We start from the raw sequence: 12,891 nt of genomic DNA on the forward strand, positions 1-12,891 counted from the left end.
CAGTTTTTTCCTATAGAAGAACGAACAAATGTTAGGAATGGAAAAAAAAAAATGGGCTTCTGGATTTTTCGTTAACATAAAAACTTTTACTGCTGATACTTGAAATTACTCATAGAAAATCACCTCATCACCAGCTGCAATGCTCCATATGAGAAGCTAGTTACACATAAACAACACACTGAATACAGCAATTACCAAACCCAAACCATCACCGCTCACCGGAGAAAACAAACAGGGGTAACAGAGACACACGACAGGATTTGAAGACCCAAAATCCGAAATCTCTTCCTCTTAAGCGACCTTGACCTCGATGGCCTTGCGTTTCTTGGGCTCTGGCGGCGGCAACTTCTCCACCGTCACCGTCAGCACGCCGTCCTGACAAACCGCCGAAATGGCATCAGTGTTGGCATTCTCCGGCAGGGAGAACTTCCTCATGAACTTGCCCACCCTGCGCTCCATCCTCACGTACTTGGCACCGTCCTTTTCCTCCGCCTCCCGCTTCCTCTCGCCACTTATGAGCAGCACATTGTCGTCCTCCACCTGCACCTTGATGTTGCCGCTCTTCAGCCCCGGCATGTCCACCACGAACACATACGAATTCGGGTATTCCTTCACGTCCGCCGGCGTCGCCGCCATCGCCTTCGCGTCCCGCACGTAGGTCTGGGTGGGCGCGCTGAAGGACTTATCCCCCTCGTCGGCCCCGTCCAGAATGTGTTGCAGAGTGGAGAACAGAGGCGAGTCGAAGCCCATGATCCTCATATCCATCTTTTTCTTCTTCGATCTTCTAAATCCCCTTCTGGGTTGTGAAATTCCAAAAACGTTTTTTTTTTTTTTTCTACAATTGCTTTGATTGTTGCAATTCGGGGAAAGGGGTGGATGAGATTTTATAGGGAGTGGGCGGCGAGTGGCGCAGAGGAGGAGGTCTCTGGAGGGTGATGGGGGATTTGGGAACTTTCCAGGAGCTTCCGTGACTTCAATTCCACAAGGGTCCAGAATGTTGTAGAAAGCCATATGAGCGGCAAAGAAGTCTCTTCTTTGGTTTTATCGAAATTTAAATAAATAAAATGTTATTTTTCTTAATTATTTAATTTGTATTTGTATTTTTTATTTTTATTTTAATTATTTAATTGTTGTAATTTATATATGAAGTTTACATATTAAATTAGATCTATTATGAAATTAAAAAAAAAAGTACAAAAAATAAAAATAAAAATTACAATAGAAAAAAAAAATGTATTTCTATTAACCTAGATCTATTATGAAATGCTTCGAAAATTTAAGATTTGAATTGATGTCCTTTCATTGATTCCTCCTAAATTGCATTGATTTATCCTAAAAATTTCATTTCAATTGAAACTTAAAATATCTAAAAATTAGTTTCAAAGAACATATGCCTAACACATATATAACTTGATTCTTTATTAATAAGATCAGACAAACACAGATATTGAAATTGATACCTTCTACTACTAATTAATTCCTATCCACTCCTGCAATGATGTCTTCATCTATTATCGTCGTATAGATAAGTGAAGGAAGCCTAAGCTGTTGAAATTGCATCGATATTATTTTTATTTATTGTTTGTTTGATACATGACAACATGGAGCAAGATGAAATAAAACAAAATTAATTTTTAAAATATTTTGTATTATTTAATTTTTATTTTATTGTTATGTCCATCCGAGTTTACTTTGAAAATCAACATTAAAATTAGTGTATATGTTTGATAACATAGAACAAGCTCATATCTCTCTCAAACCATTATCTAATAGTTCGGAAAAAAAAAACAAAAAAAAGAAAATAGAAAAATAGTGTATTAGTTTCTTAAGTTAGGAGTGGGAGTCTATTTTTGAGGAGGTCAGAACAAAAATGCAAAGGCTTTTTATTCACTTTTTTATTCCCTTGCAAGTGCCTTGGTATAATTTATAATCAAACATTAATTATTTCTTTTATTAATTTTTAATCTTACAATTTTTTTTAATAAGGATTATGTGATTTGCACTTGTGTTTGAAGTACATATGATGAGATTATATTAATACTAGATTCTAAAATATCATATAAAAATTTAACTTGATAGACCCGAACCTTCTATTAAAAAATGACACAATTCTTCAATTTAACTATCCCTTAGTTTTTTGTACCTCTCTTATCTCTTACATGTGACATGAAAATTTAACTTTGAAACCCAATAATAATTTTCGAAACATTAAAACAATCACCAACTTTACCATAAAATTTTAAAACTTATATCTTATACCACGAATTTTATCATTGAAGGTCCGAAAAATTCTATAAGATCTCAAAAAAATAAAATAAATTATTATGTATGTTCAAACTTAGGAATTATAGTGAGTTGTAAACTATAGTGAGGTGTGAATCTCTCCTTACGTATTATTAACATAAAAAGACCTTATCATTATAGACGTTTTATACAAATAAGATCCACACATAATTTTTTTTTTTTTATAAATCGTAATATGATGATTGCTTATTTATTTAATCTGAATTTTATAGAAAACCTATAAAAATTCCACAAAAAAATTTTCTCATTAATCTTTTTAAAGCTATTTGAATAAATTTTCAAAATTTTTACTTACTTTATTTTGCAAATTAATTGTATTTTTGTGTTAATTGAGTCATTCAATTTATAAATAATAAGACAACATCATTAGCGTTGGCATGAAAACTTGCAGCAGTGAGTTGAGCTATAAAATTATTGCTCAAGGAGAAGTACTTGTAAAAACGACTTCATGCTTAAATTTTTGTTTTTAAGTTTATTCGCGCAAATAAATTTAAACTTAATTTGGACTTTAACTTGGGCTACAACTATTGTTAAACTTAGGATTATTTCACCTAGTTTACTATTACACAGGTGAATAGAGAGTGTATGATTGTGTTAACATACACCAAGTAAATTCCCATGAAAGTGGGGAGTCACAATGGACCGCTTAAGTCTCATATTTCTAGACAGAGTTTTCTTTGAATACATAATTAGCACAATATATTATTATAACTATACCTGACAATAACTAACTATTGAATAGATGAAAGGAAGGACACCAAAATTTAACGTGGTTCGGCTAATTGTGCCTACGTCCTCGGACACTATCAATTAATATTTCTCTAGTGTCGAAATATTACAAAGAGAGAAGAGAGAATGTGCTTAAGAGAGAAGTAGACAATTTTGGGGATAAAGTTACAAATGAAAGTGGTGAGTTTATATAGGGTAGAGAATAATATTATTACAACAATCCATCACCCACCATTGAAGACTAACCCACTATTGAAGACTTCCATAGCAATCTCAAGTTCAATAATGGTGAGTTTCTAGAAAAGAATCATAATTTAATAAATCTCCACCTTGACAAAATTCCATCTCTTAAAATCTCTTATGAATTCCATATTATCTTCAGATGCGCTTGTAGCGCCAATCGTTCAATTTTTAACAATGTTGATCAAGTTCAAACAATGTTAAAACTTGATCGTAGTCACGACTTTTGTCATCATATAAGTAGGATTCTTAGTGGTTCGAATCTTCTAGATTACTACTCTACCTTCTTCCATAATTTCTCATACAAAGTGATATCAAACGTGCTTTTTCCTTGAATGGTAGACTTGATTATTTGCTAGATGGATAGCACTTTGACTATCACAATACACCTTGATGTGTTTCTATCAAATTCCCAATTCTTTCATCATTCCTTGAAGCCAAATTGCCTCCTTCAAAGCCTCTGTGACTGCCACATACTCTGCCTCTGTAGTAGACAAAGCAACCGTTGACCGTAAGGTAGACCTCCAACTAACCAGTGCTTTTGCAAGAGTAAATACATAACCAGTAGTTGACCAACACTTATCCAAATCACTAGCGTAGTCAGAATCACAAAATCCAATAATACTATGACCATCTTGTTTATCTTGCTCAAATATCAGTCCAACATCTATGTTATACAGAATGTATCGTAGAATCCATTTCACAGCTTGCCAATATTCCTTTCTAGGATCATGCATATACCTGCTTACAATTCCAACGACTTGTGAAATATCGAGCCTTATACACACCATGGCATACATCAAGCTACCAACAACACTTGAATATGATACTTTTGACATGTATTCTCGTTCAGCTTCAGTTTTTAAAGATATAAATGTACTCAACTTGAAATGAGGAGCAAGCGGAGTACTAACATGTTTTGACTTCTCATTTATATCAAAACACTTTAGTGAGGTTAGTTTTTTCCTCATTCTTCTTTAGTTTCTCTGCTTTCTTAGATGAGTTAGGACTAACCTGTTGTTGGTGGTGGAAATGTTTTTCCTGACTCTTTTGTTATAAAAGTAGGTTGAACATATCCTCCATTTTTCTTTTGGAAGACGAGAAATCCGTTCCTAATGACCCTCAAATGTTCTACGGGTGATTTTTTTCTAACAGTAGGCCAAAACTTAAGCCATGAATTGTTGTCATTATTTGAACATTGAAGGTCAAGAGCAAAATGTGCACCTCTTAGAAGCGGTTCTTACAATGGCCCCAACTGTTGTGAGATAAAAATGGTGATGACTTACGATATTGCTTTCCGACTTTCAAAGACTTGAAAAGAATGAAAATAAAGCAAACTTAAAAGACTTGGGGTGTACTCCAAAAAGTCACTTTGATGTCTTAAGTAATGGAATGCTTTCAAGAGATGGAATGCAATAATAAAATTGGGATTAAGTGTAAGCTACCTTAATTTATTTGCATCACTTTTTTTTATAGTGACGAAATTTGACCCTTAGATAATTATCATTATTCCACCTAAACATGAATTGTTCTAAAAGTTTAAAATGCAAACATAAATCACTCCAAGCATTTAAAACGTTAGTGTAAATCTCTCCCTTAATTATTAAATTAGATTTAATTACTTCTATAGAGAATTTTACTGGCACTGATTGCTGGATTATAACTTCCTTTGCATATGAGAGGAAAAGTTGCGGCTAATGGTAATCAACTCCATGGACGAATCACATGACCTGCACGGCAAATTAATTGCAGCTTCACTGATGGAAGATGACACATCCTCAATTCTCTAAAAATTCAGTATCCACTGAACATATTTTATTCAACGATTTCAAGAACACAGACACTTTACACCTCGGTCGTTTCAGGTCGATTCAGCAAAACCCCAAATACATCAGAGAAACTCAAACATCACACCCAATCCATATTCACGAAACAGAACGAAAACAGAGGGGTAACAGAGACGAAACATAGACTATAGTTGCGAAAAGGACCCACAATCTGAGATTTTCATTGATCTCCATCTCATGCGATCTTCACCTCGATGGTCTTGGGTTTCTTGGGCTCCGGCGGCGGCAACTTCTCCACCGTCACCGTCAACACGCCGTCCTGGAACACCGCCGAAATCTTATCAGTGTTGGCGTTCTCCGGCAGGGAGAACTTCCTCATGAACTTGCCCACCCTGCGCTCCATCCTCACGTACTTGGCGCCGTCCTCCTCTGCCTCCCGCTTCCTCTCGCCGCTTACGAGCAGCATATTGTCGTCCTCCACCTCCACCTTGATGTCGCCGCTCTTCAGCCCCGGCATGTCCACCACGAACACGTACGAGTTAGGGTACTCCTTCACGTCCGCCGGCGTCGCCGCTATCGCCTTCGCGTCCCGGACGTACTTCCGGCTGGGGGAGTTGAAGGACTTGTCGGCGTCGTCGGTGGCTTCCAAAATGTGCTGCAGAGTGGAAAACAGAGGCGAGTCGAAGCCCAGAATCCTCGTATCCATACTTGTAACTCTTCAAATCCTTCTGCTCTGGGTTGGAATTGAAAATGATAGTGCAGAGAACTGAAATTGGGTTGTGGGAAATCTCGGGAATGATCTCTCAGAAAGGAAATTGCTTGATTTCATGCGATTGAATATGGATGGAGAGGAGAAGGGGGTGCATGTGTTCTTATAGGGAAGAGGACGGAGGAGGGGGATGGAGGACTTGGGAACTTTCCAGGAGGTTCTGCGACTTCTTTATATTATTAATTTATACTTTATTACACTAGGTAAAGGTTCCAGAATGTTGTGGAAATATCTTTACTTTGTCTATATATATATATATATATATTATATGGATATAAGATATCTGTATGTATATTGCAAAGGGAAGGTTTCAATTTTCTTATGAGATGCCTTTTAGATATATGTTTTTATTAAAATTAAAATTAAATAAAATTAAAGAATAGAATAACAATGCATATTTTTTATCATGGATATTTATTTCACTATCAGATATATATTTTTAAAAAGTATTTTTTAAGAGAAATAAACATAAATAAAGTGCACATTCGTTATCATATGTATATTTGCATTGGTTATTTATATATGTTAATTAATTAATTAAAATTAAAACTAAAAATTTAAGTAACTCAATTTAACCCCCTCTTGGATTGCATTTGAGACAACATGTAGACATTAGATTCTGATTGAAATCCAATGAAACCATCTGTTCAAAATGAAGCGATAAGGATAATTATTCTATTTTTCAACTATCCAGTAGGTGTTTTGATTTTTTTGTTTTTGTTTTTGCTTCCTTTGCAACACCTAGAAGATGTGTTCACTCCCTAAATCCAATAAGATGAATCATACATGCGAAACCTATCTAAATTAGCTCATTTCTTCAATTCTCTCTCTCTTTTTCTTTTTCCTTATATTTTTGGTATTTCGATAAAGTATTTGTTGTGTGTAATTTCAGTTGATTGCTAATTCTATTTTCAGATTTTAATTAATTCCAAGCTGACCACAATAACACCTAAACATAAACCTGTTTATTTTGACGTGTGTGCGTATGCTAAGCCTAATCAAGAATAATATATGTTCACCAAATAATATTCAGCAAAGTATAAACATGTCAATCACACAATTACAATCCACAAGAACATATTTACGTGGCTCGGCCCAAAAATTGGTCTACATCCACGGTAGAAACTCACCTCTAGAGACACTATATTAAATAGGTGGAAATAAATACAAGTACACACAGATTTACCCTTTCTTGTCTTACCGATTTTTTCTGGAAATCAGCCCAAGAATAATCCAAGAAACCCCACTTCGCACCTACGAATAACCCTAAGTTTCTCCCTATATTCGTCCCTGATTTCCCTACAAGAAATCCCTCCCAAGAAACTAAATTTGTGTTTTTACCTTTCCTTACCAGTGCATGAATCTCCGCTGGAGATTGGAGATACCCAGCGCCGCACCTCCTCCTGTCGGCTCTTTCTCCCGTGCGGCCTCACTCTCCCGCGCAGCTACTGAAGGCTCTCGGTTCTGCAGGTGCTCTCATGGTTGGGAAGACTCCTACTGCTGGGAAGAACTCGGGGCAGGGGTGATGGAGAAGACTCTCGCGGTTGGCCCTGCAAGAGTCTCTCACGGCTGGAGAAGAGAAAACCTCCTCTGCGCTGCTGTTTCTCTGATGCTGCCAAACAAAAAAAATTGAAGACCCCTTGTTCTGAAGTTTCCAGCCTCCCTTGAAACCCTATGCTCATGCTGTTTTTATTATTTACAATACAAAGAGAGGTAAATTACATCATTGCCCCCCCCCTTTAAAATAAAGAAAAACTGCAGCCATTGGATCTCTCCAATAAATGGACGGCCTGGATTTGTTTCAAGCCTTGACACTCCAACAGTATTCACCAAGAAAACTCAAGTTGTTTAGAAAACTTTAAGCTTGAACGTGATCCTCTTTACTCTCTCTCTCTCTCTCTCTCTCTCTCTCACGACCTGCTCATTTTTCCACTTATATATATATATATATATATATTTTTATCATCATAAAATCAATATCACACATCTCACATTCCAGTTCAGCAGGTCACAATCCACTTGGACCCGTGAATACCAGGGATATATCAGAACATACAGGAGAAGTCCTAGCAACAGAAAACATACAATCTCATACATCTCATCATTTCATATATCACATTATACTAGAGTTACTACAATCGCTGTATTTCCATATATATATATACATCCCAAAAATAAGACCTAGGGACATTTCCCCAAAAATCTAACTGTCCCTACAAAACTTACCCTTTAAAAAGGGCAAATGCACAGCACTAGCTCAGCGGGGCTTTTCCCGCTCTCCTATCTGGGGCTCCTGAAAAGTTAATAAGATTTAGGGGTGAGACACCTTTCAGTGAGGGAAATAAACTAATACTAGTGTGTGACAACATGAGTATTCAGTGTTCAACATATATCATACATAACATGTTCAGTACTGTTTATCAAATCTGGGAAAACATACATATACCATCAAAACATGGCAGAACATACTGCATTTTTCATAATCATATTTCATATCATATAATAATAATAACATAAAAACATTCTTGGTAGGTTAATTGACTGTTGTCATGTATTACCCCCACATGACTGGGTTGTATGACCTGAAGGCGGGACCTGACAATGGTTGGTCAACCACTGCCAAGTCAATAGTCTAGTCTGTAGGTTCGATGGGTCTGCCAGACGTGGTCCGTACACTAGGGGCGATAACAGCACACTTCTTGAAAATAACCACATTGACCATCCAATCTTACACTATTCCGTACAGCGGTGTTAACACAAATATCATGTTCACGAAAACCATGGACACATAGCAACGGTACCATGCAAGTGCTAGCCTAAACCAAACCAATCAGGTTTTGATATTATATACATATACTAAAACCGTGATACATAAATATCTCATATCATTAATTACCAAACCAATTATATCAATTTGCACATACACGTATGTCATGAAAATCATCGGCCCATATGCCGGTATTACACATTTTATCATAATTCGGCCCGTACGCCGGCAAATCATAGCACAGCCGTGCGCTGACAAATCACACACATAGCTCGGCCTGTACGCCGGTAAACCATAGCACAACCTATACACTAGCAATCACACACATAGCTCAGCTTGTACGCCGGCAAACCATAGAACAGCCCGTACGCTGGCAATCACACACACAACTCGGCCCATACGCCGGAAAACCATATCATAAAAATCTCGGCTTGTACCCCGATTTTTCCATCGCAAAAATCCATATCATCCACATTCCCAGAAAATAGTATTTCACAACATTTTATACTTATGCCACACAAGCGGATTTTCACATATTCAATCATACAATCATTTTCACAGTATTTTGCAAATATAAAATATATATATGTATTTTCCGCAAATCAGATGCTAAATATATATACATACATTTTCTCAAAATAAACTAGCTTAGTTTATCCCCTTACTTGATTCCTATAAAGTCCCTAAGAAAATATTCCCTGCACCCGCAGGGTTCCCAACTCAACACCCTGAAAATGGAAATTCCCAATATTAAACTTCAGTATTTTCATGCGCATAACATTTCTTATAACTAGCGCAAGATCAAATATGACTTAAAAAACCTTACCTCAATTCAGGGATAATTTCCTACGTTCTCAATTCAACACCTTTGGAAATAAAAATTCTCAATATTAAACTTCCATATTTTTATGTGTATAACACTTTTCTCAACTATCAAAATTCCAAATAATGAGTAAAAAGCCTTACCCTGAATTTGGGATGGTTTCCAACTTGCTTTTACCAACGATCCGCTCTAACAGATTTGGAGAGAACTTCTCCAAGAGCGTCATAGTGATTTCAGATTGTCGATCCGGCGAAAATCTAACCCGAAATCGACGAAAGAAAGGGAGAGGACTGAAGGGGAGAGAGAGAGAGAGAGAGAGGAGAGAGGAGAGAAAGCTTCTTTAATAAGTTAAAAATCGGATTTATATATATATATAGAACAGGGAATTTCGTCGACGAGCCCGTCCTGCGTTAACGAGTCCTTCATAAATTTTGTCGACGAAATCCACTCCTCGTCGACGAAATTCAGTCGGCTCAAAGACCCCTCTCGGTATTTTCTCGTCGACGAGCCCCCTGTGTTCGTCGACAAATTCTCTTAAGCCTTCGTCGACGAAACCCTGTGTTTGTCGACGAAGTTGACAGCCTCCTTCCGTTTTCGGTCTCCATTTCCCTCTTTTTATTATTTAAATACCATTCTAAATTCTAGTCGTTACACACACACACACACTCTCTCTCTCTCTCTCTCTCTCTCTCTCTCTCTCTCTCTCTCATTGTTTGATAATAAATAAACATGTTTTAAGGGATGGTGTAGATATAGATGGTTAGATGTTAGATTGATTGTTAATGTAAGTTAGGTTAACTCTCATTAAAAGTGTAAGAATTGTGATAGAATTGTAGAAGATAGGAAAAAAGAGGGAGGTGATAAGACTTATATTAGAAAAGGTAAGGAAAGATACAAAGGGAAGAAACAAAGAGGAGAAGAAAATGAGAGAGAAATAGAAAAAGAGATAAAAGGGATAAAGACACTATGACCTATTTAGCGCTTAATTATTGCATGATCTCCTTTGTGGATGATCTCCTTCGTCCTTCGTGGTCGATGATTGTCCTTTGTGGTTGTTTGTAGAAGGCCGAAGGATGGAGAAGGCCAAAGGTTTAGGCCAAAGGATGATCTCCTTTGTGTCGTGGAAGGAATGGAGATGGCCGATGGCGTAGGCCAAAGGATGATCTCTTTTGTGTCATGGAAGGAAAATAGATAAGGTGAAGGTTCAGTGGAAAGGATGATCTTCACGTCATGGTCGATGATTTGAGAGAAGGGGCAAACTGGCAGCAGTGTGATTCGTGAATGGAGATTGGAGAGGACTCAGAAGAGGGGCAAGTGGGAAACTAGGAAATTGGGCAAACATTGATTTTTTGAACATTATTTATCTTCAATGTTTTGGGCCGAATTAATTGGGTTGGTTTCATTAACTTGGGCTGAGAATTGCTCTTTTTATCCTTGGGTGGTAGGGCAAATATTAGACTCTTGGTATTGGGCCAACTTAATGAGCCCTTTACCGAGCTCCTTAACGAGCATATTCGAGCCCGTTATTGAGCCACTCACGAGCCAAGCTCAGTTGTGCTCACGCTCGGCTCATTTACAAACCAAGCCCAAAAATTGGGTTTGGGACTCGCGCATTTAGATAATAAATGAACTCGAATGAGCCCTTACTCAGCTCCTGAGCCACCCGTGAGAGGCTTGGTTCGTTTGCAGCTCTATAGGTAACATATACCACTTTTGTGAATAGACTGGTGAGAGAAGAAAATGAGAAAGAATGAAATAAAGAACCTATTTAGTAGTGGGTTATTGCATGATATTTATTAAGTTGAGTTGGAAATCCCCTTATAATAAATACTATACATATTTATACCTTTTTCCAGATATAACCTATATTAATTTTATGATTACAAGCATAAATTTAAAATAATAAATTCAAATAATAAAAAAAGTTTATAAAATATTTAAAACCTAATTATAAATTAGGTCCATTTTATAATATTAAAGTTCCAAATTATTATAACGAACATGTTTGTTCAATACCTATCTACCTTGTCACTTAATGATAGACAACTTTGGCGTAAGTGACAATCATCATCAAATTTCAACTAATGATATATGTGACTATCATATGTTATGTAAGTGACAAGAGATGTCAAATATTTGACTTATATCTCCTCTAAATAATTGTGTGTTTAGCCACTGCTATCTTAATTGAGTGATCACCATCCCACTTCAAGGTACACAAAGATAATACATAAAAATTAAATGAAGATGGAATTTGTTATTTAAATTTTTATGTTTTGTTATTCAACTCCGTTGACGAAAGCAGACAGTCTGCAAGAGAAATTAATTGCAGCTTCCCTCAATTCTGTAACTGCAGCACATTTCTGAGATGCTACAAATTAATTTATTCTGCCTACTATGTCAAGAGCAACCGAAGCTTTACATCTCGGCGATTTCAGATCGATTCAGCAAAACCCCAAATACAGCACAAACACTCAAACATCACACCCGAACCATCAAAATTCACAAAACACAACAAAAACAGAGAGGTAACAGAGACGAAACATGTTTTAGAGTTGAAAAAGGACCCAGAATGTGAGATTCTAACTGATCTCCATCTCAGGCGATCTTCACCTCGATGGTCTTCGGCTTCTTAGGCTCCGGCGGTGGCAACTTCTCCACCGTCACCGTCAGCACGCCGTCCTGGCAAACCGCCGAAATCTTATCAGTGTTGGCATTCTCCGGCAGAGAGAATTTCCTGATGAACTTCCCCACCCTGCGCTCCATCCTCACGTATTTGGCGCCGTCCTTCTCCTCCGCCTCCCGTTTCCTCTCACCGCTGACGAGAAGCACATTTTCGTCCTCCACCTGCACCTTGACGTCGCCGCTCTTCAGCCCCGGCATGTCCACCACGAACACGTACGAGTTCGGGTACTCCTTGACGTCCATCGGAGTCGCCGCCATCGCCTCCGCGTCCCTGACGTACTTCCGGCTGGGGGAGTTGAAGGACTTGTCGGCCTCGTCGGCGGTGTCCAGAATGTGCTGCAGAGTGGAAAACAGAGGCGAGTCGAAGCCTCGGATCCTCATATCCATACTTCTAATTCTTCAAATCCTTCTACTCAGGGTTGGAATTGAAAATGATAGTGCAAGGAATTGAAATTGGTTTGTTGGAAATCTTGGGAATGATCTAATGTCGATGGAGAGGAGCGAGGCATGCATGTGCTCTTATAGGGGGAGTGGACAGGTGAGGAGGGGGAACAGAGGAAGCGTGTGGAGGGGGCTGGAGGGATTCGGAACTTTCCAGAGGTTCCGTGAACTTTATAATATTATTAATTTATTAATAGGTAAAAGGGGAGGTTGTGATAATATCTTTTAAAATACTACAAAAAATAATAATCTTCTCCAAAAATTAAAAAAATTTAATAATATTACAAAAGATACATGAAAATAAATGGAGATGATATAAAAATTTATATGGTTCGATTATGTTTAC

The 12,891-nt window shown here is 37.4% G+C and overlaps 3 protein-coding genes across 3 annotated transcripts; all 3 read right to left on the minus strand.

The window, feature by feature from the left end:
• Positions 1-64: 64 nt before the first annotated feature.
• On the minus strand, positions 65-1,007 carry LOC131152306 (17.3 kDa class II heat shock protein-like). The gene has a single exon (XM_058104130.1). The coding sequence runs from the start codon at positions 763-765 to the stop codon at positions 292-294; it is 474 nt and encodes a 157-aa protein (XP_057960113.1). The 5' UTR covers positions 766-1,007; the 3' UTR covers positions 65-291.
• A 4,048-nt stretch (positions 1,008-5,055) lies between these two features.
• Positions 5,056-5,987, minus strand: LOC131152307 (17.3 kDa class II heat shock protein-like). Its single transcript, XM_058104131.1, has one exon. The coding sequence runs from the start codon at positions 5,764-5,766 to the stop codon at positions 5,296-5,298; it is 471 nt and encodes a 156-aa protein (XP_057960114.1). The 5' UTR covers positions 5,767-5,987; the 3' UTR covers positions 5,056-5,295.
• Positions 5,988-11,672: 5,685 nt separating this feature from the next.
• LOC131152309 (17.3 kDa class II heat shock protein-like) lies at positions 11,673-12,645 on the minus strand. The gene has a single exon (XM_058104132.1). It carries the CDS (start codon positions 12,489-12,491, stop codon positions 12,018-12,020), a length of 474 nt encoding a protein of 157 aa, XP_057960115.1. The 5' UTR covers positions 12,492-12,645; the 3' UTR covers positions 11,673-12,017.
• Positions 12,646-12,891: the final 246 nt, after the last annotated feature.

Source organism: Malania oleifera, chromosome 3 (assembly GCF_029873635.1).
Source record: "Malania oleifera isolate guangnan ecotype guangnan chromosome 3, ASM2987363v1, whole genome shotgun sequence".
Classification (NCBI taxonomy): Eukaryota; Viridiplantae; Streptophyta; class Magnoliopsida; order Santalales; family Ximeniaceae; genus Malania; species Malania oleifera.

Coding starts and splice junctions, on each gene's coding strand:
- LOC131152309 (XM_058104132.1), bottom strand. CDS start 12,491: ATGGATATGAGGATCCGAGGCTTCGACTCGCCTCTGTTTTCCACTCTG.
- LOC131152306 (XM_058104130.1), bottom strand. CDS start 765: ATGGATATGAGGATCATGGGCTTCGACTCGCCTCTGTTCTCCACTCTG.
- LOC131152307 (XM_058104131.1), bottom strand. CDS start 5,766: ATGGATACGAGGATTCTGGGCTTCGACTCGCCTCTGTTTTCCACTCTG.